This window comes from Artemia franciscana, chromosome 13 (assembly GCF_032884065.1).
Source record: "Artemia franciscana chromosome 13, ASM3288406v1, whole genome shotgun sequence".
Classification (NCBI taxonomy): domain Eukaryota; kingdom Metazoa; phylum Arthropoda; class Branchiopoda; order Anostraca; family Artemiidae; genus Artemia; species Artemia franciscana.
The window spans coordinates 34,121,970-34,149,919 of record NC_088875.1 but is presented as its reverse complement, the minus strand read 5'-3'; the positions used below and the strand labels follow the sequence as shown (position 1 = coordinate 34,149,919).

At 35.7% G+C, this 27,950-nt stretch overlaps 1 protein-coding gene across 3 annotated transcripts in view; it reads right to left on the bottom strand.

Annotated features, from left to right (window-relative positions):
- LOC136034849 (uncharacterized) overlaps positions 1-27,559 on the bottom strand; it is a 57,180-nt gene extending 29,621 nt beyond the window's left edge. For 2 of the 3 annotated variants that reach the window (XM_065716314.1, XM_065716313.1), the window contains exons 1-3: positions 27,451-27,559; positions 24,145-24,356; positions 6,807-6,999 (exon numbers count right to left, since the gene is read on the bottom strand). In XM_065716314.1, coding sequence (XP_065572386.1) covers positions 6,807-6,999; positions 24,145-24,354 — 403 coding nt within the window. In that variant the 5' untranslated portion in view covers positions 24,355-24,356; positions 27,451-27,559. Of the gene's footprint in view, positions 1-6,806; positions 7,000-9,723; positions 9,896-24,144; positions 24,357-27,450 lie in introns of those variants that run through there. The other variant, XM_065716315.1, reaches the window with a different exon arrangement.
- Between the last annotated feature and the right edge of the window lie 391 nt (positions 27,560-27,950).

Genomic DNA, 27,950 nt, shown 5'->3' with positions numbered 1-27,950 from the left:
TCCCAATAGAAAAGCGAATCGTTCCTTTTAAATTTTAATATTTTCTATGTCAATATTTTGAGGTCTAAACTTATTAAGGTGTTACACAAACATCATATGAGAACTTGCTTTTATGTCAAGTTTACCATTGAGCTGAACAGAGTAGTAATTTGAAACCTGCCCGAAGGCTTGTCCCAAGAAAGAAAATAGAGTGAAATAAAAAAATAAATAAGACTCTCAATCAGGCAGTTTCACTAAAGCGAGAATAAAAAACGCCACCAAAAAGCTACTTTTGCTGGCTGGGGCCGCAGGGCATGCACAAATGGTTGAATCTGTCTCGAGTGGAAGGGGAAACGTAAACACACCGAATTTTCGAAGGAAACATAAAGACTAAAGCCCCTCTCACCTGCGCAAGTGGCAGCACAGCGGCCCATGTTTCCTCATGGATGTTTTTTAAATTACCCTATATTTTTCATAGAGCCTATTTTCTATTATGATGACAAGATAAGATTTATTTATCATGAAATATGCATGCAATATTAAATTTTACTATTCCTCAAAGGCTCTTTAGCTGTCAAGAAGGGGGAAGACAAACGAGTCACTTACTCAGAGAAGAAAAAAAAATAATTAAAATAATTACTTACTCAAAGAGAGAAGAGCAAAAAGGAGAAGAAAAGAAAATATAAATAAAATAAAAACTATAGAAAACAAAACTAAATAGATTCAACGTATTAAGTTAATTAAGTAGATTAGTAGATTAAATAGACTCCAATGAAATATATATATATATATATATATATATATATATATATATATATATATATATATATATATATATTAATAAATATAAAAAATAAACAGATAAAATAACTTCTAAGAAGCAAAAGAGTTTTTAACAATTTCTTTGAACAAACCGAATGAGTTTGCCATAATCCTCCCCCCCCTTCTAGAAATGGTTTCGTCGTGCATACACCTGGTTAGCAGCATTGCAAACGGAATATTCACCGTCGAGAAAAACACAACTGGCATTGTCAAACGATTCCTTTTTTTGGTACTTGTGTTTTATACGCCTCTCACTCAACTTGTTCATTTAATTAGAACATGTTTCTTTGCCGCTTGATCCTAGTGAAATATCATGAAATGGAAATAATGATGGAATTATAATACTTTAGAAACAGATTTGGGTTATATGTTTGTACATTAGGGGGGGGTAATGTATAGCGGGTCTGCATGCAAAATGTTTTATGTACAATTACTATGGATATTATGAATTTTGTGCAAATACATATTTGTGCAAACATATAGCCCGAATTATATATCTTCCATCTATTCTGTCAGTTGTCTTTGTCTAGTCTTATGCTAAGCTGAAAGAAACTAACGAAGAAACCGGTCTGTTCTCGAGTTTTACACAACGTTAACTTGAGTGTTTGCCGTATAATACACAAGTACCCTATTTTTAAAATATAGTTTACAGATAACAAAGACGATCGATCCATTATTTTAACTCTCAAAATCGGATTGCATGAGTTGTTTTGTCTATAAAAACCAATAAAATGCAAACTGGGACACTGCCATTAAGAAGGAAGAGTCAAATTTTTTTCCATGTAAACAGAAAATAATTTTGAATGCCTTGAAACATCAAGCCATTCACGTTTCTATAGATGTTTCTAATATAATCCCACTTCTAAACGGTATACATAAAGAAAGCACTTCAGCTCTTAAAAACCGAGTTCCTGAGAGCTTTTTAGGAAAGAAGCCTTTCAATATTTCAATGCAAAATAAAATTCAGCATTTGTTATCTATTCCTTAAGAGACCATGACATCAGCAACTTCAAAAGAAAATGACAAATAATGGCTTGTCTAAATGGAACTGCCTATTTTTTTCATTTGAAAAATAATGCTGTCATACTAATACAAATAATGGTAGAGTCACATAAACAGAAATGACAAGGTTCAATCGAATTTTAATTTTGGTGCCAGAGTTGTAGAACAACGGGAGATAACGGTGTCAGAAGTCACTGACGGTTCCCAAAATCCCATTTAGCTCTTTTTATATGACAAAAAAAAAGCATTCCAGAAATGTAGGCTAAGCATGATTTTCTGAAGTTGGGATGTGGGGAGGATGACAAAACATAAAAAATAGCCGAACTAGATACCAACAATGAGAAATAAGGGAACCAACGATAAAAACGACGGGGGTAATAATTTTTGAGTAGGAAGAGGGGTGGCGGTCCTCCCAATTAAGTATAAAATCCGACCTTTGCTCTTTCGTTGTTGCAAGTATTTCCTTTAAGAGCAGTGGACTCTTGAATTGACTCGTAACTAAGGCCTTAGCCGGTATTTTGGCTCAGAGGGATCTTTGTCGGAGGGAGGGTTCCAAAATAAAACTTTAAAAACTCATTAAAAATTGCTCATATGCATTTTTTCCCTTTTTACGAGTTGGACGAAATATCGCGAGGGATAGGGTTATGCTCTCCCTCCTAGATACAGCCTTGTTCGTAATTAACATATTTTGAGTAGGTATGGATTATTTTCGGTATATCTTCGAGAATAAAACAGTTGGTAGATAAACTTTGTAAGTGCTGTGAAGGTATTACGAACTTCCCTCTTAAAATTGAGCTGCATGGAGTACCTAGAAAATCAATTATTGATTTCGAGAGGGAGGCCCCGAGGTCACCCGGGTACTTCCCTGTTTATTTAATCAAGTATATTCTCTTTTGCCTCTGGGCTCGGGGACCGAATTGAATTTTGATTGAGGTAGAGAAAAGGGGGTTCAAAAGTAAAAAAGAAAATTGGTGTTGAAGTAGAAGGAAGGTTTATTTACAGGCAGGTATCCCAAGGAACTGCCCAATTTCTGCCTCCTGATGTACATTTTGGAGTTCCACTCGTCCCGTCACACATGCCACACTTTCACCATGTCACTCTTTGTACCATGCATACCACACTTCCGACTAGCGTGGTACTCACCCCCAGGTGTTTGAAGTTTTTGAAGTGAGAAACTCCTCCGGCTATTCTCTGGTAGCTGCTTCTTTTAAGGGAACGGAGCCAATCACTACCCTTGCTTAAAGCGTCAAAATTTTGAAGTGGCCGCGAAACAAATTATCTGGACAAGGCACGCGTTCCATTTTCCTTAGGAATCTCGCAGTAAAGGACAAAGAAGGGGTTTTATGCCTATTTGGGGGTACTTGAGTAGCAAAAGGAGACCGACAAAAATATTTATGATCCATCAAATCCTCTGGCAGGATACAAATTAGGGACCCTTCAAAAAGGCCATTCAGGTATGTTGACTTTAATTCTGCCAAGTATTTCGACAGGTTTCCGCGACAAAAAAAAAAAATAATTTAAAGATAAAACAAATAAAATAAAGGTATAATCGAAACAAAAACAGTCATAGAGCGAGTTTAAGCTACTAGAACCATTTGTAAAACTTATTGAGGTCGTGCCTGTTTTTGAATGATTTTGTATTATAGTTACTTTGAAATGATTCAAAATTAATTATCTGCTTCAACAAGGCAAGCAAAATTATGAAAGAATAAAAAATACATCCTATGTCAAATGTCTATTAAATCTACATAATTCAGTTACGTGGCTGTAATTAAAATGCTCAGCCAAATCCCGACTTGAAATTGTGTTAGTTGGGGTTTCCTCTACAAAACTTAATGCTTATTTACAGCGAGATTTTACAGGTTTAGCTAATGCCGAGATTTACCTGACATAAAAATTTTAGTTTAAAATACACTGCAAGAAGTAGCCCTTGACCTTGAATGAATCAGTGTGATTCTTCATATGTTTTTTATATAGGCGGCCATATACAGGGGGGAGTTCAGGGTTTTTATATAGGCGGCCATATACAGGGGGGAGTTCAGGGTTTGGAAGCCCCTCCTCCTAAATTTTTGTCTGACTCGTAAAAAAATCAAATACATATAAACAAATTTTCCGTGTTTTTTCTTGTACTCCCCCCGCACAAAATACTGGATATGCATATGGGGATACTTTCTTCTTACTAGACACAACATTAGTATTTGTTGCAAGTAGAATTTGAACATACGGCTTCAGTGTCATTATCTGTAATTTGATCTTCTTGTCCATTTATTCTGTGTGAGCAGGTGATTCTTCTACAAGTTGCCATTTCTGATATCAAGTTTTGTTTTTCATTATTATGGGTTGTTAACTGTCATGTTTCGTAAAAGTTTGCATTTTATACTCATATAATTACTATTTCGCTCATTTTGCCCATATCTTCGTTATTTATTAGTGTCGTATTAATTTTTCTTTATTTTATATGAACTAGATTTCTATTTCTTTCTTGAATTTTAGTCTCTCATTAGGGATCCTTGACTATTTGAAGATTTTTTTTTTTTTTTTTTTTTTTGGTAAGATGACATTATCTCTTGAGCTTCGACCTTACTTCTTTCAACAGCTCCCACAACGAGTCCCCCCCCCAAAATAAAATTAAACGATGTCTGGGAACATTCTTTCACATGAAATTTAAGATCTTGTCAAATTGTCTTATATTGTCCGTGAAAATTGGCTACTTTTAAGTTTCACCCCCCCCCCCCCCCCTCACCGAAAACGTTGCCCCTCTATGCCGACCCAGCCTATACAATTTTCTAGCTCGCACCTACAGGGTGTCTATAGACAACAAACATGCTCATTGACTTTATAACAAGCTGATAATTTCCTGCATATTTTCTTAATTAGAAACGCAATTGCAGAAGGTACTTCATAAACAAGGGGGGAAGCATGTTAAAGAAGTCCTTAATAGACAATAAATGGAACCCCATTAACACTTAATTGCTTATATTCTCACTGCTACCGTAAATTCACAATCACAACTTTTACAAGCCTATTTTGCCTTTGGAGAGTTGTTCAATTGCTCTTACAATCTGTTGTTGAAGTGAAAGAGAGCCAAAGAGGATGTTTCAAAATCCAGCTACATTAGGTCTTCATAGGTTTGATTTCTGGGATGTGGGAATTATAGTTTCATGGAGGAGGATCTAATAGTTCCTGCGTGGGTTATTAAGCCTAAATCTCTTTTTGGTCTGATCCTTCATAGAAGCTGTTTCTGGGGGGGGGGGCTCTTATCCCAACATTATACAGGTATATAACTGATATAAAAAATGTAAAAAATAAAAGGTTAGATCGCAGGTGAGGGGAATTAGAAGTTTATTTCATCGGGAGTTCTGGATTGACCAATAGGGGTAGTTTACTGAACACTACCTCCAAATATATATTTTGGATTTTAATGCTGCCATTTTTATAATTTATTAACTGTGTTTAATAGGTCTTTTTTCAAAGTTATTTACTTCAATTATGGTATAAATTAAATATATATGGCAACTGATTGGTCAAAATCTGTGGGCCCGACTGTTTCATACCCAAGCATTAGTCAACAAATATCTTAAAATAGATTTGGCGTCAAACATAAAGGTCGTCATCAAGGGCATATCAAGGATTTTATTCAGGAGGGGAAGGCTACAATGAAGGCTTAAAAAAACATATTAAATGTAAATTTATGAAATTTACATGCATTTTGCTATGTTTTTACGAGTCGGACAAAATTTTGAAAGGATTTCAAGCCCAGTACCCCCCCCCCCCCTCTGGATACGACATTGGCCGTCATTAATGCCATTTTAGGAAGACTGAAAAGCCCCCAGAGGATTGAAGAAATAGGTAAGCTTAAAACCGACCCGACTTATTCCTCTGAAAATACCGAAATAACATGTGACATAGTTAGGCTAAAAGATCTGGTTCTAAATTACACATATTTTCTTTTTTAACATGGGAAAAAATCCCAATATTACAGAAGCATCAAACAATTTGTGTCATATTTGGTTGAACTTCCTCAACAATGATTAGCTTCCTGAACACCTGATTAACACAGGAATTAACGATCCATGACATTTTCACTTTCCATCAGCCAATTAAGTACAGATTCCCACGACAAAAAGGGTAGTAAAATTCATCCTAGTCGTAAAAATAAAACAAAGGCATACATCCCTATACAACACAGGTTACACAGAGGAACAGTCCCCAGTTCCAGTTAATTGGTAGCATTATCAGCATTAATTTAATGTAACTTATGATCAGGGTCGTAGTTTTCTATGAGGCAGGGGGAGCAACCGCTCCCTTCAGACTCAAGTTCCATCCCCAACCAATTAAAGTTTATTTTCTTCGAAAATCTTGTCAAAATTAAGATAAGTCTGCATAATTCAAGCATCCAGAGATTTGGAGCATCCAGAGCATCCACTTGATTTAGAAAAATTGGCTCTAACTTTGCCCCCCCCCCAAGGATTTTCCCAAAATTACGCCACTGCTTGTGACCCTTTAAATTAGGGGAATTAAATGGGAGCTCTTCTCCCGATCCTGTGGATCTTCTGAAATATAGTCGATTTTATTGAAAAATTTACGCAGAACAAGAAACTGAGGGCACTAATTTCAGGAATATGGAGGAGGGGTGGTCAAAACTTATTTTTCAAAACTAGGAAGTTGGAGGAATTTTTTTCAATAAAACAGACAAAAAGGTATTTTTCAATAAAATATAAAAAGGGCAGCCTTCATAATATAGGGGCGGCAAAGGGTCTAAAGAGATGAGCTGCTTCGCAGAATTTTTGTCACCTCCCTCCAATCACTTTCGATAGATCGACAGCTTGGGTCTTCGGCCATCGCACATTTGCTATCATGACGTCGTATTTCAAGATTTTAGGCTTAACTTTTCATTTTGTATTTTTTCCCTCGTAGTTATAAAACTGTCTCGCAAAAAATTTCACGTTTCTTACTTTAAACAATTTCACAGTTCACTCATATAAAGACATACAATCTCTTACCTGTTTTCTTCACTCCAACCTCCATTGTGAGATAGAAAAGTTTTGGGTCCCTATGCCTCATTCTAACTTTGTTCAGGAGAAGTTGTACAACCTCCCGACAGGTGGTTTGGTGAGTGATGGACACCGTTTTGTATTCAATGTCTGGTCGTAGACATCTTGCGTGAACTCTTACAATCGTTGTCTGGAGTACAGGCTATAGAGATAAATAAATTTAGCGAAACATAACTCATGTTATCTACCAAACAGCACGTCTTCTTGAGACAAACTAATGAATATGCGATATTTTTCCATATAGTTTGCCTGGACTCAACGACTTGACGCATTTGATTAGTTATTATGAATGTTGTAAATATTTTCATTTATAAAAACAAGTCTTGTTCAATTCTGCCCCCTTTGCTCAATTTCTCACTATTAATAAACATAACAATATAATACTCTTCTGGGCTGCCCAAGAGACCGACTTAAGACTGCCAAGAGAGGCAGTCCAGTAGTAATGGAGTCATCCGATTACCTGCATCATACTAATCACCACCAAATGCAAATTCTTCATCCTCTTCAAATACCCCCCCACACACACAAAAAAAAGAAAGAAAAAACTATTTCAGTATTTAGTTATTTTTCTCCTACATGTGCGCACAAAAGGGGGAGAGGTGCTTCAAACCTGGACCCCATCAGAGTTTAGGAGTGTTCTAAATTTCCTATTTTCTAGGTTCTTTTTTTTTACCACAGCCCTCTTCGTCCCCCACTATGGGCCTGTTCTCCGCCTACTCGCTTTTTTTCATTTGTTCTGCATTTTGAAACTTGTCTAGTTGAATAATTTTCATTATATTTTAAAAATAAGGCGTTAAAATTCAGGAATAACGTATTCCTACTTTAAACTAAGAATCGACCTGGCAACTCCAATTCTTCTGAAAGTCAACTGATATCTTCTTAGTTTCACCACATTATCTAACCACAACAATTTGATCCAAATCTCAAAGTGTATGAGAAGCAGTTTTCTTTGGCTCATATTAATTCTTTGTTGAAGCCCCTATTGTGCACCTTTTGAACCTCTTGGGCTCAATATGAACCGATTGGTATCAAGAAAATATGTCAATGCGAAGGTGAGATGAAAACAGGGAAAGTGTCAGTAAAAAACAAACGTTAACAGGTAATGCCCAAGCTGGGATGTAGTCAGAATTCCGGTGAATAAGTGATTCCAGTCTGAAAATGCTGTTTTTAGCAAGGATATAGTCACGAAGAACATATTTTTATTTCTGGACCCCCCCTCTTTCCCAAACAATCTCTTTGACTAGGCTGCTAGATCCAAAAGATTTCATCCAGGCGTGGTTAAGAAGCCAATTGTGATAAGATTATGCGAAAGCGTTTCCACAACAATCCAAATAAGAAGATGAAGAAGTCAATTGTCAACAGATCATGCGCATTTTCGGTACTTATCGGTTATATAGTAAACACTCGGGAAGTGAAGTTTGATTAATGCTAATAAAATCAAACAAAATATGATGAAAATATAATAGTTTAGAAACAAATTTGGGCTATACATTTGAACATTAGGGAGGGGGTAAAGCATACCATATATTATACTAATTTAACCTAACCAAAATACCAACTAAATACTTAAATAAGACATATCTACAATTTATTTTCCAACCAAGCCAAAGCTAATTGTGTGGTATAAAGCAGTTGCTTGACCACTTTCTTGTGTCATGTTCGCATCATCCGCGATCGAAATTCTATGGTGTTTATTATATAGCCGATAAGTACCGTATTTTCTTTATCAGCTAAATATCATGACTCCACGAACTCAATTTCAATTTACTTCATTTAAAGTGCTCAAATCTCGTAGTTTGTATGTGGAATATCGACTCCACACTACAAAATCTGCACTCATGGTTCTGGAATAAATTTACGGTTCCACAATCTGCACGAAAACCCAATTTCGTGCATTTCACAGGTGCAATACCTTTTCCCCATCCAGCTGTTTTTGTTAACTCATTGGTACATGGAATGAATATCTAATGTCCAATATGTGCAATTTTTGACGTATTCTCTTTTACCCTCAAACCTTTGTCGTCGTCTTCAAGGAGTTCCCACATCTTATAAACCAGGTGGAACAGACGGTACGTGACCGAAAATATCTCAGATGCAGCATCAGGTGTGTCATACGTAGCACAAAGAGGCGCCTAAACATATATTCTAGATGATGAGGGGGGCAGCCCCTCAGTCACCACCATACATAGGACAAAATTGTTTGGGATATATGCTAACTTAGAGACATTTTAAAATCTCAGGTAAATGCTGGCAAGGCAATTACAACCCCATAATCTAAAGCAATTTTGAGTCGAATGTTGCCAAGTGTAAACCAACCTTTAGGGCTAACCGCTACTAGTAATTATCCCTGGTTGAATTTAAGTCATTTAGTCGGTAGTAACTTCCAAAAATTAGTTATATTTAGAGGAGTTAATAGTCTACGATTCCAAGTGGGCTTAATTATTTCCTTTTTAATCAAAACAAATTTAGTAATAAGCCTGAAATAGGAGTTAATACCCGAGTTAAAATACAATATAGTTTTTTTTTTTGCAACCGGTTCCGTAAATTCAAGAAGTAAATTCCGTTTCACAAATCACAATATTGTGATAATTGGGTTTTGCTACCCCCTCCCCAGTATCTCAGGATCGTATGATTTTTCATGTATTTTCTTTTACCTATAGGTGGACTTTGCTCAGCCTCCACTACGCATTGACTACTTTCATGGTCTAAGCTAAATTCAGAAAGACGACCCTGAATTTGTCCTCCCCCCGCACATCGACCAATAAAAAAATCCTTAGCAACAGTCAATGGATGCTGATCCTCTTGTGTAACTAGTTCGGGCCATACTTTAAATATCCAGTTCAGTAAGAAAATTAACAAAATTTACCAAGCTGTTTCGAATTACCAAATAATGTAAATCAGAAAAACAGAACAGCTCTTTTAGTTTACTGCATTTTCTGTTGTTATATGAATGTGAACCATCCAAACCTCAAAACAAGGTAACACGGTATTGCTTTGACTGCTTAAAATGTGTCAAATTTGATGAATCGTCTGCAACTGTACAGATTATGCATTCTGCCAATTTTCAACTTTCGAAAAACCGCAACTTCAATGATTTTAGTTACACACGGACGCATGTGAATTGAAACGGGAGACAGTAAACCCTTTCTTCCGATTCCTTTTCCGGAAAAACATTTCCCCTTATTTATGGGAAAATTACTGTTTGTAATTAATACTCATGTGAATGTTCTTCTAATATGGTATTTTTATGTTCCACTATGAATTAATACTTGTAATAGCGTTTGAAGTGAAAACCCAATTGCAGCTTTTTTACGATCAGGACGCACCCAGGAATTTACCTAGCATAGAACCAGGAAAACATTTTTTTTAGGAGGAAATAAGGATAAGAGCGAGAAAAGAAAAAATATTGAGTTGTTTGTTTTATCAATTTGTTTCTATTATTTTAACGTTTTTTTGTTTTTGTTTTTTTTTTGTTTAGGGCAGGGGACATCAACGCAGACAGGAATTTACCTAGCATAGAACCAGGAAAACATTTTTTTTAGGAGGAAATAAGGATAAGAGCGAGAAAAGAAAAAATATTTAGTTGTTTATTTTATTAATTTGTTTCTATTATTTTAACGTTTTTTTTTTGTTTAGGGCAGGGGACATCAACACAACCAGGAATTTACCTAGCATAGAACCAGGAGAACATTTTTTTTAGGAGGAAATAAGGATAAGAGCGAGAAAAGAAAAAATATTGAGTTGTTTATTTTTTTAATTTGTTTCTATTATTTTAACGTTTTATTTTTGTTTAGGGCAGGGGACATCACCACAGCCAGGAATTTATCTAGCATGGAACCAGGAAAAGATTTTTTTAAGGAGGAAATAAGGATAAGAGCGAGAAAGGAAAAAAATATTGAGTTGTTTGTTTTATTAATTTGTTTCTATTATTTTAACTTTTTTTTTCAGGACAGGGGACATCAACACAGCCAGGAATTTATCTAGCAGAGGACACTGAAAAGATATTTTTTAGGGGAAACAAGGATAAGAAAGAGAAAAATTGTTTACTGATTTGTTTGTTTTTACTATTAATATGTTTTTACAATTATTGTAGGGTTATTCTTATTCGGGGTCATGATATTATGTAGCTTTATCGTGTGTGTTCTATTTCTTGGTACCTGGTTTCACCGTCCAACTGCTTTTATCATATATTTGCTGTTGTTATCATTTTATTAGTAGTAGCACAGCCTCGTAAGTAACGTTCCTGGTGCGCTACCGATTGATTGCCCTCTTTTTAAAAAAATAAATTATTACTGCTAAAGAGATAATGGATAGAGGGGTACACAGAACCTCTTTAATATCCTATTTTGATTCTTTTCGTATCTAAAAAAGTGCCAGAGAGCGAAAAAAAAAATCTGCTCATGGGAACGTGTATAATGAATCTGTCTATGATGTGATATTTTTGTGTGTTTCATAAAGTATGCCAATTATTTACGCTAGTTGAATCCACAAGGATCTAATCGCAATTTCATTTTCAAAAACTTAGATTATAAATCTAAACTAAACCTTGAATAAACATGTCCACTCTCCAAAATTTTGATCAATTTTTTTTTTTCAAAGAAAAATAGAAAGAATAAAACACAACTGACGAGGTTCTGCCAAAAAGGTGGTGGACATCAAGCAATCACTGCTTGCCTTTACGTATTGTTCATTATAAGATCACCTGACTCAAAGCGAGATAAACCGATTTTGGGGATACGATGTAACAGGGGCGTATCCAAGATTTTTATTCGGGGGGGGGGGGTTCAATCTCAAAGCTTCCGGTTGTATACGACCTTGTGATGTAAATTACCCCTTTGAATTCTTTTTTTCTTATTTTTGGAAGTACAGTCCTACAGTCTACATCATATTCACACTGTCAACATATGAGAGTGATATTTTATTAGGCGATTTTTCCTAGAACGAGGAGTAACAAATCCAAAAAAGTCATTCAAAATGAGGTCAATTTTTAATCTAGAAAAATTTCCAAATAGTGGGTGTGCCCACAAAAATTGATGGTTGGCATTGATTTTTAATTTTTGCTGGCCGAAATTCGCCACAAAATCATGTCTTTTTTTGGATCACTGGTTAAAGTAAACTAAATCTGAGTTACCAGTAGCTTAGTTCACGACCGAAGCAAAACAAATTGCAATTATTTGGTTAGTTAATGATAGTAATGTATTTTCGTTCAGGAAATCCAAATGGGTCATTTAGAATAAATATAAAATTTGAACTAAAATAGGCTACACGTTTTGCGGTAAAAATTATACTTGAATTACTAGAATACAAAATTATTCTAAACTTCATCATAATAAATTGATGGGATAATTTTGTACTTTATAAGTACATTTTTGTCCAAACTTGAGAAAAACGGCCTATGTATCAAGGTTATACAGGAGTTTAGTATTAAGTACCTTCCTTCTCCAAAGGGGGCAACTCGATATCATCAGTAGGTCACTGTCGACACAACAGATTTTGTCAAGTCTTAAATTTGATCTGCGAAATTTACTGACCTAAGAGTAATGCTAAAATCTTCTTCATCACTTAAAATTTTCCATTTCAACCTCTCCCCCCAAAAAAAAGTTGGTAAAAAACAGGATCTCTGGGATATTGTTCTTCAAAACGGTTTACTTTAAAGCGCATAAAACCCATTTTCGAGAATCATAAAAAATAAATTTACAGATAAAACAGCTCAGTACCCATTAAATGACATCGAAAAAAGCTCTTATGCAAAAATAAACGAAGACTTAGGAGAAAAGAATTATATTATTGCTTAAAAGGAAATGGATTATTTTTCAGATACTAGGTGATTTTCCCTCTAAGCAGTTATGGAAATAGAGTACCATCTCTCTGGGATGGGGAGTAAAAGGATGGAGCAACCTTAAGTTCTGATACCTGAACGAAAATTCACATGTAAAAACTCCATATAAGAGAAAGGATTCAGTAGAAAGTCAAAAGACGCTTTATAATTTATTGATTGTTTTGAATTACCTACTCCTACTCCTTATCCGGCTATCCACTCCTTACCCTGCTTTATCAACTGACGGATATGAGTGTGAAAAATTGACGGATGTCTCCTTTTTGCCCACTCCCGCTCGATTCAAAACAATACCCCAACAAGCAAAAAAATAAGATTTTCAAAGGGACCTATTTTGAGGGAAACCAATATTTAAGTGAAAGATAAAAGGTGGAAAGTGCTAGAATGCACATCCAGGATTATTGTTCAGGGGGGGGGGGGGTTAAGGCAACCTGAAAAACACACCGAAAATTTGTTTATATGCATTTTGCCACTTGTTACCAGTCGTAAAAAATTTGGGGAGGGGGTCGAGCCTGGTAACCCCCCCCCCCTTTCCAGATGCGGCCTTGACTGGTACACAAGGATTTTTTGGTTAGACGAAATTCCTCTAAACACCATAAAACAAGTAAATCATACAAAATTATAGAAGGACGTCGAAGAAATCATATGATTGAGAAAGGAATGCAGAAAGCGACAGTTTCCGCACAGATGGTGATGCGTCCACAATCCGAACACACAAATAGTAACTTTTGCATCAACTTCAAATGGGTGACCGCCATTCCATTTCATGATCCCATTATTATTATTAGAACAAATATAGTCGTTTACGTTCCATAGTTAGGACTCCCTCCCCTCTCTAAAGTACTCCCCCCCCAAAAAAAGTTTGACTCTGGATTCGTTCCTTCCTCGGGTATGGACCAGAAGGCCATTATTTCCCAATAAACCTAGGAACTTCAAGACTACATTTACCCAAGACTTCTTCTTATGCATTATATTTATTTTTATTTTGGACGGGTGAATGGTACAGATCGAAATGTGTAGCTTCAGCTATATGAATATGAAAAAGACGCCCTATTTTCAACTATGAGCAGGTGGATAATAAAAAGAAATTTACATATAAAACAAGAAACTCAGGAAGTCCACATTCATTACAGATAAGTTCTGCTTTGTTATTCCCTATCACAAAGCAATTAAAAGAAGGAAATCAAAATGAATTGTAGAAACCATCTTTTTTGGAGAGGTGCCATAACAATGAAATAAGATTCAAAACTGAAATACTGGGACTTTTCATGCTATTCGATTATGTCTTATCACTTTAGCTCCACTTTTTCAAGCTTTTTAAAAAAATATTACGTTTCAACTTCAAATGTTCAAAGTGACAGATAGGTATGAAATAGTGGATTTACGGTTGAAGCAGATTTTGAATATAGGCGTACGGCATAAAATGTTACGGATTGTTTAATCAAAAAGGTGAAGCTGTAAAACTGAGTATAGGCTATATAGCATGAAGTCAGAATAAGATGTTAACAGCTTTTATACTGATTTATGTTAGGCTTATGTAGCTTGTTAAGCATTGCTTGAATAGCTAAACTCAGGGTGATTTGCTGTTAGAATTCCCAGATCACTTCAAAAACGTTGAAAAACGGTTTTCCCAACAGTTTCAAAGGTACGGAACACTATGTGAATGTGCTAACGGCACGGCCTTTAAAAGCTCTGAATGTGTGGACCGCGGGTGTTGAACATGACGCCATTTGGTGAACGACACAAGCATTTAAGAAAAGAAGAGGAACCGAGGGTACTTGTGCATTATTCGGTATACACTCGAGAATGTGGATCTATAGATAAGGCAATAACCTATAATTTTATAATACGTTCTGTGCAAGTCCCCCCAACATAATTCTTTACTTTAGTTTTCATAATTTTGTAACTAAAGTATTGTATTTCCATCATGTTTCGGTATATTCCGTTATGATCAACCAAACTTCATTTCTCGAGTCTGTACCGAATAATGTACAAGTACCTAGGTATTTAACATAATGCGTTCCATGCGCATCCCCCCACCATAATTCTTTGTTGTATTTTTCATAATTTTGTAACAGAAGTATTGTATTTCCATCATATTTTGGTACGTTTCATTATGATCAACTAAACCTCATTTATCGAGTGTGTACCGAGTAATACACAAGTACCGAAACGAATTTAGGGTTTGAGGCGTTAAGAGACAAGCGATTCAACACGCAAGACATCTCACTTTTACTTTATTGTGCTTTACTAATGCCTACAATCTACATTAACCATTTTCCTTCGAACGACAAACCTTGGAAACCATTTTGATAAAAAAAAAAAAACTCTCGTTTAATAACAATTTTCAATTTGCATTCGAAAGCACGCGGTGGTGTATAACCTACCCTTTGGCAAATATAAAGATTTAAATTTTTATAGACAAAGCAGGGATCAGAGTTCAGTAAATCATGCCTTAAAGACATGCCAACGACTAAAATTGATTCTGTAATTGTCGCCTCCGTCTGAGCTAACTGTCTCATTCCTTATTTCTTCTACAGGATGCTGATTGTTAAACCAAAATTAAGAAACTTGACGGACTAAAATTGCAATTTCCTGTCCAATACTCTCTTCTAGTCTGTCTATTTGGACATAATGGAATAAACTACAACTTTCTCGTTATTTGAAATTTCGCGCTCTTGCCTTCTTTTTTAACCTTTTTCTTAACAATTGTTATTATCCAGGAGACACGATGAATTAAGCTTCAGTAATTTCGGTGGCACCATGCCTAGATGTCATGAGCTGTAAAATTAGAATTTTACGGTTTTCTTTTATACTTCCAACCACAAATTAGATCTATGTGCAAGTCAGGGAGGGGTAGGGCTCCCAAACCGCATAGTTTTCGTGTTACTCCTCGAAGCTCCCATTTTTAATACACGATTCTATTGTTCTTTTTTGCATTTTATGCGTTTCCTTTTGCAGTCATCCAGATTGTGGATTTTGCTGCGATTTTACCCATACAGGTTTAGTGGTGTCAATTAAGGGCACATTTACGCCCTGGATTTTTTTTTACCCTCTCCCCGGAGAAAAATACATTTTCTCGGTACTTTCATTGAAAAAATATCTTTTTTGGTATTTTCATTGGAAAAACAGAAACAACAAGGAATTCGCATCCCCTCTAGATTTTATGAAACGATCGGTGGGTTTTTATCCTTCAGAACAAAAACAGTGAGACTAATAACGGCATGTTTACATTATAAAAACAAGGGTACTAGTCATATGTTGGAGGTCTGACGCATCGATTGGAGTCCATTTTCAGGGAGAAGATGGCTCATGTTCATCAACAAACTTAATTCGGGTCAATTAATTGAAGATCATGGGAAAATCATGAAAATGGAGAAGTTCTGGCTGGAAAAATTGTAAAAGAAGAGGAAAATTTTTCGAAGCATTAAAGATATTAACAGCCTCCTCTAATTCTCTCCCCCCCCAAAGGTTAGGTTTGTATACGGTTCTGGTCGGACGCGAAATTTACAATTCCAATATGATTATCGCATCAAGGCACGAAAATGCTGCCATCATTACGAAATATTAAGCCCGTTTTTTTGACTCGTCAAAGCGCTAAGATCTTAAATTTTAGGTCTTACGTCTTTAAGCTCAGATTAATCTCTTTCTTTAGATCTCAAGAGGCCTTTCTCTGCTTCTGTTTTAATTAAAAGTGCTTCATCACCACCACATTGAAGAGAGAGCCTTGATGATAATCTCATCAAAGTCCTTAGACCATTGATCAGAGTAGAATGAAGAAAGACGTTTCCAAGAAAGACATAAGAAGTAAGATCAGAATCCTCAAATTTTCGTTAAAACCGTTTTCGGTCAAAAAATGTAGAATTTTCGCTCTCTGAATTTTCGCACGTGATGAAAGCCGAATTTTTACTTTCATCGCAGTTTGGAATAATTGGTCCTTTGAAAAACATCTCACGCTGAAACCAAAAACTAAAAGCAAAGATATTGCTTTATTCGCACGAAAATTTGCATTGGATTCGGCAAGTGTCAACCATAAATAACTTACATTTTCTATTTCCAAAGAGCTTTTCTGAGAATCAACCATGATCACACTAATTGCTGTGTAATACGACGATAGGAACTGAGGATGTTTTATAGAAAAAAATTCATTTTCATCATCATTTCCTTTAGAGGGTGGAATCAGGATTTCTGCTCCATCTACTCTATCCTGATGGCCTTGTCACAAGCATTTCTCTGTTCTACCGTCAACTTAATTTAGACATCCTGCATTTTGTTACAAATCGGTGAACTCAGTGTAAGATCAATCAACCTTGTCTTCATATTTTTTCCTTCCAAAGAACAATAAAACAAGTTTATCAAATTACAAGGTCCTAAGTGCACTACTTGCAAGCCCACGGGGAACGGACACATTTCCCAGGATAGCATGGTCCTCATACATGTCAGTAGACTTCTCGGTTTTATAAGAAAGTCACAACAGATTTCTGCTTTTCATATACTAGCTCATTCAAATTTGCAATTGTGAATAACAAAAAATATTTTTTGTCAAGTAAATATTTGCATAAGAGTATGGCTAAGTAGAACACAGAAGATCTTGTACTTGCATCAACAACTAGGCTCATTTTGCTATTTTAGGGTGGGTGAGGGGGTCACAACTTCGTTTGAAGTCCAAAAAAGATAAATTATATCATACGAAATCACACAGTAACTTCTAAAAAACTAACAATCAATTCTAGACAGTTTGCGACACAAAAAAGAAGTTTATAATGGACTAGATAGGGTTATCCTTTAAGACATCGAGTCTCCTTAACAACTGCATTATCTTGATACCAAAAGCATAGAATATGTTGCAATGAACATCATCTTACTGTAATAAGACCTAAAACACCTTATGTGAGTCGTTAAAACACAATTTTAATCCGCCGCTATATTGTAACTCCTAAATTATACAAAGAAACCCTAGGCTAGCCGAAATATTGCTTGAACCCAAGAAATGCTCATTGCTATACCTATACAAATTGAAAAAAAAATAAGGCTGGGATGCAAACATTTTAAAGATTGATGGTACTCCTTTCCGGGCGTAGGGGGTCTGGAATAATTTCAAATATGCAAATACATATGAAAAAGACCTATCAAAAGATGTAAAAGTTGTCATAGTCTACAGTTTTAAATCTTCGAATCAACATTTACGATTTATAACATCGACTATCAAACAAATAGCTAGAATTAGTTACAACATTTATATTCAAATTAGATGTCCATTGTCACGCAGAGAATTGTGCTGCAAATTATTTCGCAATATTATAAAAACAGCAACCGATATTGCACACAGAAAGATATGTTCCCCCTCCCCCCTCACCACGAACAAATCCACTGCACCCCCAAAAAAACAACCCCCCCCCCCAAAAAAAAAAGATAAACAAACACAGACATTTTTACTATTTTTGAAACAAGCCTCATATACGGCTATTTTGTTAAATCACTCACCACCACCCCCGCCCTCACCGAAAAACTAATTTTAATTTCCTTAGCAAATACCTTGATTCTATTTGGGGAGGAGAGCAGATTTTTATGTAAAGGAATTGGAGGATATATATGCTTGTAGGGCCAGTTACGCAGACTAATGTGTATTTTAGCAAGCTACACCAAATTGCTGTGCATTTTAACAGTCTTCTGAAAAAAAAGTTTAAGGACCTCTCACGCCGTTGAACGTAGCCGGAATTTTACGAAAGTCAAAGAAAAGAGCTAAGATGACATACGTCCATTATAATACCTTTGATAAGATGCGAAGGTCTACAGGCCTAACGTTTCTCCTGTCTCCTTTATAACTTCCACGTATCGGGAAATCTTTTTATTTCTTGTGCGCAGATGTGAGGTTGTCATACTCAAGGCCATACCCAGGGGGCGGGCTATGGGGTTTGACCCCTCCTCCCCAAAGTGTTTGACCGACTTGTAAAAACGTAACCAAAATGGATGTAAACAGTTATTATCCGTTTTTGAAGTTTTTTGTGCCCCCCTCCCAAAATGTTTTTGTACCCTCCACCCCTAAAAAAACTCCTTTGTAACCTCCCCCTCCCAAAAATCCTGGACACGGCCCTGGTCATGCTATTAAAAATGTTCACTTGTTCTATTTAAAAGCACAAAAAGGAAATAGGGGGAGCGAGGGAGTTCCATCCCTAGTAAGAATGGATACGATAGATCGAGCCTAAGGCTGAACTAATTTTTATTTCTCGACACTAAAAACTAGGAAGGCATACAAGAACTCCTTAAATTTTACAACAATTAATACAATTTTCTTTAGTCTTAATACAATTGATGAAAGAATAGATTCCTGGATACTCCGCTGTCTGATACACCTCCGGGCCCCCTCAGAACCCGGACCAAACACACACACGCTTAGAGGATCTTCACTATATAAAGAAGGAATAGTTAAAAATCCGGTACATCCCATCAATCAATGCAAGGACCACCATATGATATTAATTTTAAAACATGTAATACTTATTATAGCAAAATAAAAATTCTCATACTCAAATTATACCAGCTGTTTTAAATGAAACCACAAGAGATCATCGTCCTTCCAAGAAAAAATCGAATACCACCAACTTCGTGATGCTTACATTAACGTTTTTAAAATGATACATCTGATTAATTACCCTCCGTACGTGAATAACGGTTAACATTTGTCAGCAGAACGCGTAACATATTACCGTGTCTTTATCTTCTGGTCAAAAAAGATGGATACACACTTTTTTATTTTAAAAGCAGCTTTGATGAGTAAAATTCTGCTCCTGAACAATCCCACAATAGAAACTACAAACAACATTCATGACTTTTGCTTGTTGGCGTAAAAGGAAATCAAGGTTTTCACTAAGGCTAAAGTTCGTATTCTTGAGTAAAAGTGCTTGCCCCCCCCCCAAAAAAAAAGGCCAAACTATTATGCAGAAGCTTCGTTATTGATCATTTATCAGATTTTATTATATTTTTTTCTCAAACTCATACAAACTCAAACTCGAAATAAAACCTTACAGACAAAATAATACGAACAATGTGGGAATTCTTTCAGTTTTGAACGAGATCTGTCGGTGATAAGTTGATCAGTTGGCAGAATGGTAGATATATGTCCGAAACAGGTATAACTATCGCTAGGCTCTGACTGGAGTCAAATTTCGCTTCGCGAGCCGGATTCCAAGACGTCTGATGAAAACCGAAACCTTCGCGTGGTCGAATATATGAGTCGCTTCTTTTTCGATTCAAAGTTAAAAAAAATCTCGCTACTCATAGAACTACTTCATTTGGTTATCTCTTTACCTTTTTAAACGACTAAGGAAAAAACTAAACCATTCTTTCCTGACAGAAGATTTCATCAAGATTCTCCTTAAGGGGTGTCGATAACTTAAAAATCATTATAAGAGTATCAGTGTTGTCTGACCGTTCAAAAAGTAAAAGGCCCATTAGTCGATTTTCCCAGCACAACAGGGAACTTCCAAAGCAATTTTGGTATAAAAAAATAACAGGGAATCTCATATGCATCAACAGTTCAAAAACCTAACAAGAGGCTAGTTTAAAATAAAGAAAACGCAAAATCTTTTACAAAATGTTAGGCAAAGTTCTGTTTGTTCAATGTACATACTGCATAAACAATATACACGCTAGGTCGGCAAGGCTTTAATTCAAGGCGGTTTGCTGAACAGGGGACTCCCCAAGCTGTCAAATCTTTCAAATGATATTTCTTTTGAGCTGATTTGCAATGTGTTTGGTATGCTATAGCATTTTTTAGAGACTGCTCTTTCCTGATCTTTAACATGAAAATTCTCATCCTTTTAATCGTTTTTCCGTTAAATCAGAAAAACAAAATTCAAACTTGCTAATGATACAAGTTTTATCACAAATAAGCATAGTTATTTCCCGATAAAACGAGAGAAGCTAAACTGATTTTCTAAGATTTCTGGAAAAGATAGTGTCCGGGAAAAAACCTGCTTTTAATTCCAGGTTAATTTTCTTTACGGTAAATGTACAATTTTCAATTAATGCTAATCCAAGTTTATTATATCAATTTATTGGCTAAACTCTCTCCGACATAAAATCAAAGTTCCCTGAATCCTCCCTCCCCAAAAACTGATACTTTACATATCCCAACCGTGAGACATATACTGTTCATCATCATTTTGATTAAATCTAATGGCTGTTTGCCATGCATAATGAGAAATACTCGTTTGGCTTGAGGCACCCATTGCATAACGTCGGGCGATTCTTTAAAAGCTAAAGATTAGTGATTGGCTGGCATTTACGGACACTTACCAATTATATAGGTGGAGATTACATATATTTACACAATTGCAAAGCCCACAGAAACTGATTCTTTCCCTTAGTAGCCAAGTTAAGGTTTAATTTTAATAAGGTCTAATAAATAAAATTTTTCACACAAATACATTACTAAAAATTTCTTATCAGCATCCTTTCGTGGGCAGGTATTCAAAGCAGTCGTTCGACATGACTGCCTGTCCATGGATTATTCTTTATGGTTGATTGTGTATGGCTATGCTGTTTGACCTATGTGATTGTATGGATGAGTAGGGTTCAGGCCTCATTCAAGTGCTGGTCTATATTAACCACTAATTTAGGAAAACAGTCTTCCTTTTCTCCTTCTGTCTCTCTAAAGACTTAAACGGGTCTTCTAGCAGGCACGTAAATAGGAACTTATTTTACGGGACAAGAAGAATCCGTGAAAAAGGCAACTTGTCGTTTCTTTTTCTAAAAGAGGGGAAATAATAATCGCTGGAGTCATATCTTAACACGGCCGAAGTTTTAGAGAGAATACCACAGTATTTTTTTAGGGGGACCAAAACTGCAAAAACTCTTCTTTTACACCAAGTTCTCCTATTAGTCTTCAGAGGAACGGATCCTTCAGACAGAGGTGACTCTCTCCCGTGATCCATATGTGCAAGATAATGGTTCAATTACAGAGAAAAATAGACTTCATCAGCAAAAAAAAGTTCTAACAAAAATTGTGGTGACATACAAGTTCAATCACAGAGAAACAGGGAGTTCACAATTGAAAAAATGTTGTAACTAAAAAATTTCCGTTATTTCTACCGGCTTAATACATCGCCAAGTGAATGAATATTATTGTATTTTTCAAAGCAATAAATAATAAATGACAAAGAAACTCAAATATATAAATTGCTTAAGAATTATTCCACACCCCCGAGCCTTGATCAGCCCCGTCCCTCAGTGGACCTGATAAGTGTTTTTCAATACATGTCAAATACTTATGGTTTGACCATTTCTTCCGTCTTTGCTATTTATGGACAAAACATGACAAATTTAAAGGTGAATTTTATAGATGAACATATAAAGGTGATTCTATAGAGATTAAAAAAGAATTTGTGTATTCAGAGGTTAAGTTTTTTTGGAATGGTAGGTATGCACAGCAGGTTAAGCATAGAGTACAAAAGGAAGATATGTGATCCGAATCTAATTTTAAAAACTGAGGTTGGAAAAATTGGGGATTTAGCAATGCATAAATATTTATTTAGGACTAAACTCCTCTCGATTACGCATTACAAGAGAGAGCTGTGGGGTTTTAGAGAGAAGTGAGGAGTTGAAGAGAATGCAAAGGAATTATTTTAAGAGAGCTTTTCGGGCCCATAAATTCACTCACAGTGTTGTACTGGAGAGGGATTTGGGACTAAGTAGGTTAAGAAAAGTTAGGTTAATAAGAAGTGTTGGACAAAAATTTTAAGAAGTGAAAATAGGCTAGCAAAAGAAGCGTATTTTAGTTTGTTGGAGGATAAGACAGAGGTAGGGGGGCCGCAGGACATGAAGAAAATTCTGGATGAAGTAGGATATTCGTATTTTTGGAATGAAGGTAAGGGATCGAATTCGGATACAGTGGTTTATAAGGTAAAAGAAAGGTTACACGAGCAAGGAATACAACAGTGGTAGGCTTGGAAGGAGGCCTCGGGATCTCTGAGTCTGTATAGTACGGTGAAAGACATGTGGGGGGGAGAAGTTTCTTTTAAGTTGGGATTGATACGAGAAGAAATAAAATGGATTTTGAATTTGAGGGGAGGGTCCATTGATATTGTGGAAAGAGAGAGGAAATTTAGGGGTCACAGTGTTAACCCAGTCGCTTGTCCAATGTGGGGAAGATGATGAGGATATTTTTCATTTTTTGGGGAATTGTAAAGAATCGGCGGATCTCAGGAATGGGGTCTTTCATTAGTGTTGATGGATAGAAGGTGGTGGAAGGGATTGTAGGATCACGAGTTAAACGACATAAAGGAATATGGCCAATTATGTGGATGAAGGACTGATACATCCTGAAAGATTTATCTCTTTATTAATAATTTCGTGAAGATTCATATATAAGTACGTGTTCTTTTTAACTTATTTGTTATTTGGGTAAAATTTTAGTTAATTGACTTCTTGCTGTCTCGAAAAGGGTTTAGGTTAGGAAAATGAAACTTTCAGGGATGGATCTACAGAATAAAGTATGTCCCGGGAAGGTATTTTAAAGTACCCATCTCCACTCCTTCTCCCTCTAGAGGGCCCTGAAATTTGCCTACATGACAGGCCTATTGAAATTTTGATAAAACAACATTTTACCTTAATTTTCAGTTACTAGTTGCTTTTTCTCTGCCTTTCGTTCTGAAAATGCAATTCATGTTACTTGAGCAGGATTTTGAGCCATATTAATATTTCTTTTTCAAAATTTAGGAAATGTATTTGCATATCTTTAACCCTTATACATTGGGATTGAGCAAAGTTGTGAAGCTGAAAACAATTTTGTTGTACTTCATTCAAGCAGATTCAAGCAGAAGATCTATTTTGCAAGGTTTCACTTTTATAACACACATATTTGTAAAGGCCATCAAAGGTCAGGGCCCTCTAGAGGGAGAAGGAGTGGAGGTAGTTGTTTCAAAATACATTCCCGGGACATACTTTAGTCTGTAGATTCATCCCTGAAAGTTTCATTTTCCTAAACTAAACCCTTTCCGAGATAGCAAGAAGTCAATTAACTAGAATTTTACCGTTATTTGTTTTTGGTTTTGTTATGTTTCTGTTTTTTTTCTATGGCCCGACGGTTTTTTTTTTAAATACATAAATACATACATTCACCATTTAAGCTCATTAGAACCCATAGCCTGCGAGTCGATAATCCTTTCCTATGACTCTTGACATTTCAAAAACAAATCAACCCTTTCAGATTAAGACAAGTTAAGCACATATTGTCAATTATTGTATTTTCAATATGTTTTCTTGTCAGTGCTGTCAAATCTATCTGCTTGTTGATTTTTTTTTTTTTCATCTTTTAAGATTAGGACAAAATATCCATAATTTCTGCTTATAATCAACAATAGCTTAAACATCAATATCCTGCCTTTTATCCTTGTTACCAATCAATATACGCGAAACAGGCCTCTTTGTCTTTCAAAAAAGAAAACTTACCTGAGGTGAAGAGGTTTGGAGGGGTTGGTCAAGACTGACAAAACTCGATGCTCTTGAAGAAATTCTATCTTGTGTCAAGATGGAACTAAAAGATGTGATGCTTAGGGTGTCTGACCCCGCTCCGGATTTGCTTCGCAGACTCCCTGCGACAGAACTTCCGCTGCTTAATGAGTTCCGCTGAGAGGGGCTTAGATGAGCGTGTTTTAACATCCCTATTCGAAAAAAAGTGGTTATAGAAAGAAAAGAAACTAGCAAAACTTATATCTTACTTCATATCTTAGCACAGAGAGGCCTCCCTCCCAAGACTTGTAGAAACAGCGAGAATACCCTAAGATACGCTCAAAATGCCTCTAGAAGCCCTTCCATCGAGGACATTTTCCCTTACCCCCCCCCCCCCAAAGTTTAGAAAATGTTTAAACACAAGTCTTGGTTGATTTTTCGGAGGGTGCCCACAATAACTAAGGAACTTTCATCAGTTTGATTTCCATCAGTGTCAATTCCCAGGTAAAAAAAAAAAAAAAAAAAAAAAAAAAAAAAAAAAAAAAAAAAAAAAAAAAAAAAAAAAATTCTGAAGGCTGAGCTTTGTGAATTATCTATTGTGATAAATGTGCCATAACTATTCAGGGTGAGAGTAAAACTTAAAAAACACCAAAAATAAGTAAATGACAAGACATGTAAGTAAATGACTCAACCATGGTAACGACATGCACGATTTGCAGATTCTAGGAAGAAGGCAAAAGCCAACAGCCCCCACCTCCCACGTGTACGTGCTTGTCATGATTAAGATGCGATGTCAGGATATCTATTGGTATCACCCCTTCCCTGTGAGGTACGAGCCGTGAACTAAACGTGCATTTTTTAAGTAAAACAGTTCAAAATAGGGATGATACCTTTTTATTGACAGTGAATAGATATAAAATAATTTAACTGGATATTTCGAACACATATACAGTGTTCATCATCAGCAGTAAAAGCAGCAAAACAGAGTTCTACTGCTGATGATGAACACTGTATATGTGTTCGAAATATCCAGTTAAATTATTTTATATCTATTCACTATCAATAAAAAGGTATCATCCCTATTTTGAACTGTTTTACTTTCGCCATGGAAAGGCAGTGTTGTCTTCGAAGTTATCTACGTGCATTTTTTTTGTCTCTACCTTGAGGAACTGAATTCTTAAACAGTTTTATTTGGGGGGAGGGGGCTATCAAAAATCTTCAAAATAACAGGGAACCTAGACGATCCCATAGGAGATGATCAGGAGAAATACCATCTCCACCTTCCTCAGGAGGACCGAAATATACAAAAACAACGGATATTCTAATACAGATATCGAAAGATATGTTAATCTTTCATAGCAAGCAATTGGAACGGAGCTTTTCCTCCTTAGTTCACCTCACTGTAGAGTTAAATTTTTTTAAGTGTATTAGGCTATCAGAGTTGCTTCCGATTTAACTGGGTCCCAGCCCCCCTCAAACAACTATCCTTGGATATAGCACTAGGATCGTATACAGAAGTTTGCTGATATTGCTTGTAGTTCTTTTTTTTTACAAAATAAGATTATGAAAAAAAAAAAAAAACAGTGATGAGAAATAAGTCGACAAAATAATGTAAACAATAAGACGGAGAGGACACAGAATGAACTTTTCAAAACCTGAAGGGGGGGCGTTGTTTTTTCTTATACCAGACAATATTAGCTTCGGTTCAGTGGGGAATTACATTGTAGCTATATTTTAATTAAATATTTAGATGGTATTTTGGTTAGGTTAGTTTAGGCTACGTATTCAATATAATGCGCTCTGGGCGGCCCCCTTCCATAATTCTTTGCTGTAGTTTCCATAATTTTGTTGCTAAACTATTGCATTTTCATCATATTTTGTTACAAAAGTATTTTACTTTCATGATACTTAGGTATATTTATATAAAGACCATGGAGACCGGCTATTGTCTCATGGTCGCGATACTAAATTTCGCGTGGTGGCTTTAAGACATAAGTACCGAAGAATGTTAGGCTACTAAAATTTCTGGTAGCCTACTTGTGTATTAATCTGAACACACTCAATAAGTGAAGTTAGGTTCTTTCGTGAAATAAACTAAGATTGCGAAAATCCGGTTTCATAGCCACAAAGACTCAATTTAGTTTGCTACGCATAGTGATAGAAGATAGTCTCTGAACATGGATTTTGAAATAAAGATTTGGGATTTGCCAAAGCCTGAAAAAGGGGCCATTATATTTTTCCAGGATAAGGGGTTGTTGCCCACAACAAAGCAGTGCGTCAATGGACACAACATGACTTTATACTCTTACGAGAAAGAACCTTTTTGGAAGTGTAACAATAGGCCATGTTTGAAAAAAGTTAATTTGCGTATAAATACGCGGTTTGCTGACAGTAAAATACCATTAATCACTGCAGTTCGTTTCATTTATTGCTGGGTTTACAAATTGAATAATTCTAAGTTGTAATTTTACAATTTTCCTAATAAAGTATTATATTTTCATAATATTTTGTTTTATTTCATTAGCTTTATCAAAATTGTGGGCTATATATTTGTACATTAGGGGGGGGGGTGCATTATATCAAATACCTAACTTAGCCTAACCTAACCACCTCCATATATAAAATATTTAATAAAAATGTACCTGCATCGTAGTTTGTTTCACAAAAGAACCTAACTTCACTTATTGAATGTGTTCTGAATAATACATAAATACCAAGTTTCTTAATCAGCAAGTTTTGTGTTCTCATTCAAGGCACAGGCATTAATTAGCCTAAGTCAGCAACAGCAAAGCATTAAATGCTCCCACTTTGGAAATGATTTAAGAAATTCTTGAAATTGCTGCCTCTTTTGAGCTATATATGACTAAAGTTAAGCCTGTTGAGAGCCAGTCTAGGGGACAAGTTTTCCCGTGCCACCATCCCACCTTCTTCTGTCGCAATTCGGTACAAATACCACATGTCATAACAGGCTCAGGGTATTTGAAGAAATTTGTAATATCTCTATATAAAATAAATATCAATAAATAAACTAATTCTAAATGAACTAAATAACTATTCTAAAAAAAACTAAACAAATGGAAGACTAAACAGCAAATTTCATAAGAACCAGTGAATCGAAGGGGTTTGCTTTCCGAGGCGTCAGTTGGCGGTAGAGCTCTATCCCTATTAGATTTGAAAGTACCTTTTCTGAGTTATTTTCACCGAAAAATGCCTTTTTATTGCATCTTCATTGAACAAATTTGCACCTCCCCACAAAAAAATTTCATGAATCGACGTCACTGTTTATTTTCTAAATGTCAGACTCACCTTTTGTTTAAATATTAATATTTCAGTAAATATCCACAAATATTCAAAATCCAAATATAACGCACATCCTTACTAAACCATGTCTCAAAATAAACTAAACAAATTTTACCGACAAATGAAACGAAACGTAAAGAGTTCGCTAATCACTGCTCTGGGTGCGTAAGGAGTTCCTCGCTCTCCTTAATTGCTGAAATGTTATTTAAAGGGACGCCAATATCTCGTTAACAAACGAAAGGATTCTCAGATACAACATTCGGGGGGAACAAGGCCACTAATATTTTCTAGAGGGGGCAGAATTCTGTAAAGAGATTTTTCTAAAACATAGTCATATTTTTTACCTTAAATTACCTTTTGTCCGAACTTTAAAACATTTCGTTCTATTTGGATTTTACCCATGGAAGACTCTACTTAGGAAGATGAATATTTAAAATCTAAAAACAAACAGAAATTTACTTAGAACAGACACGGACTGCTGCACATCATGGTAGATTAATGAATTT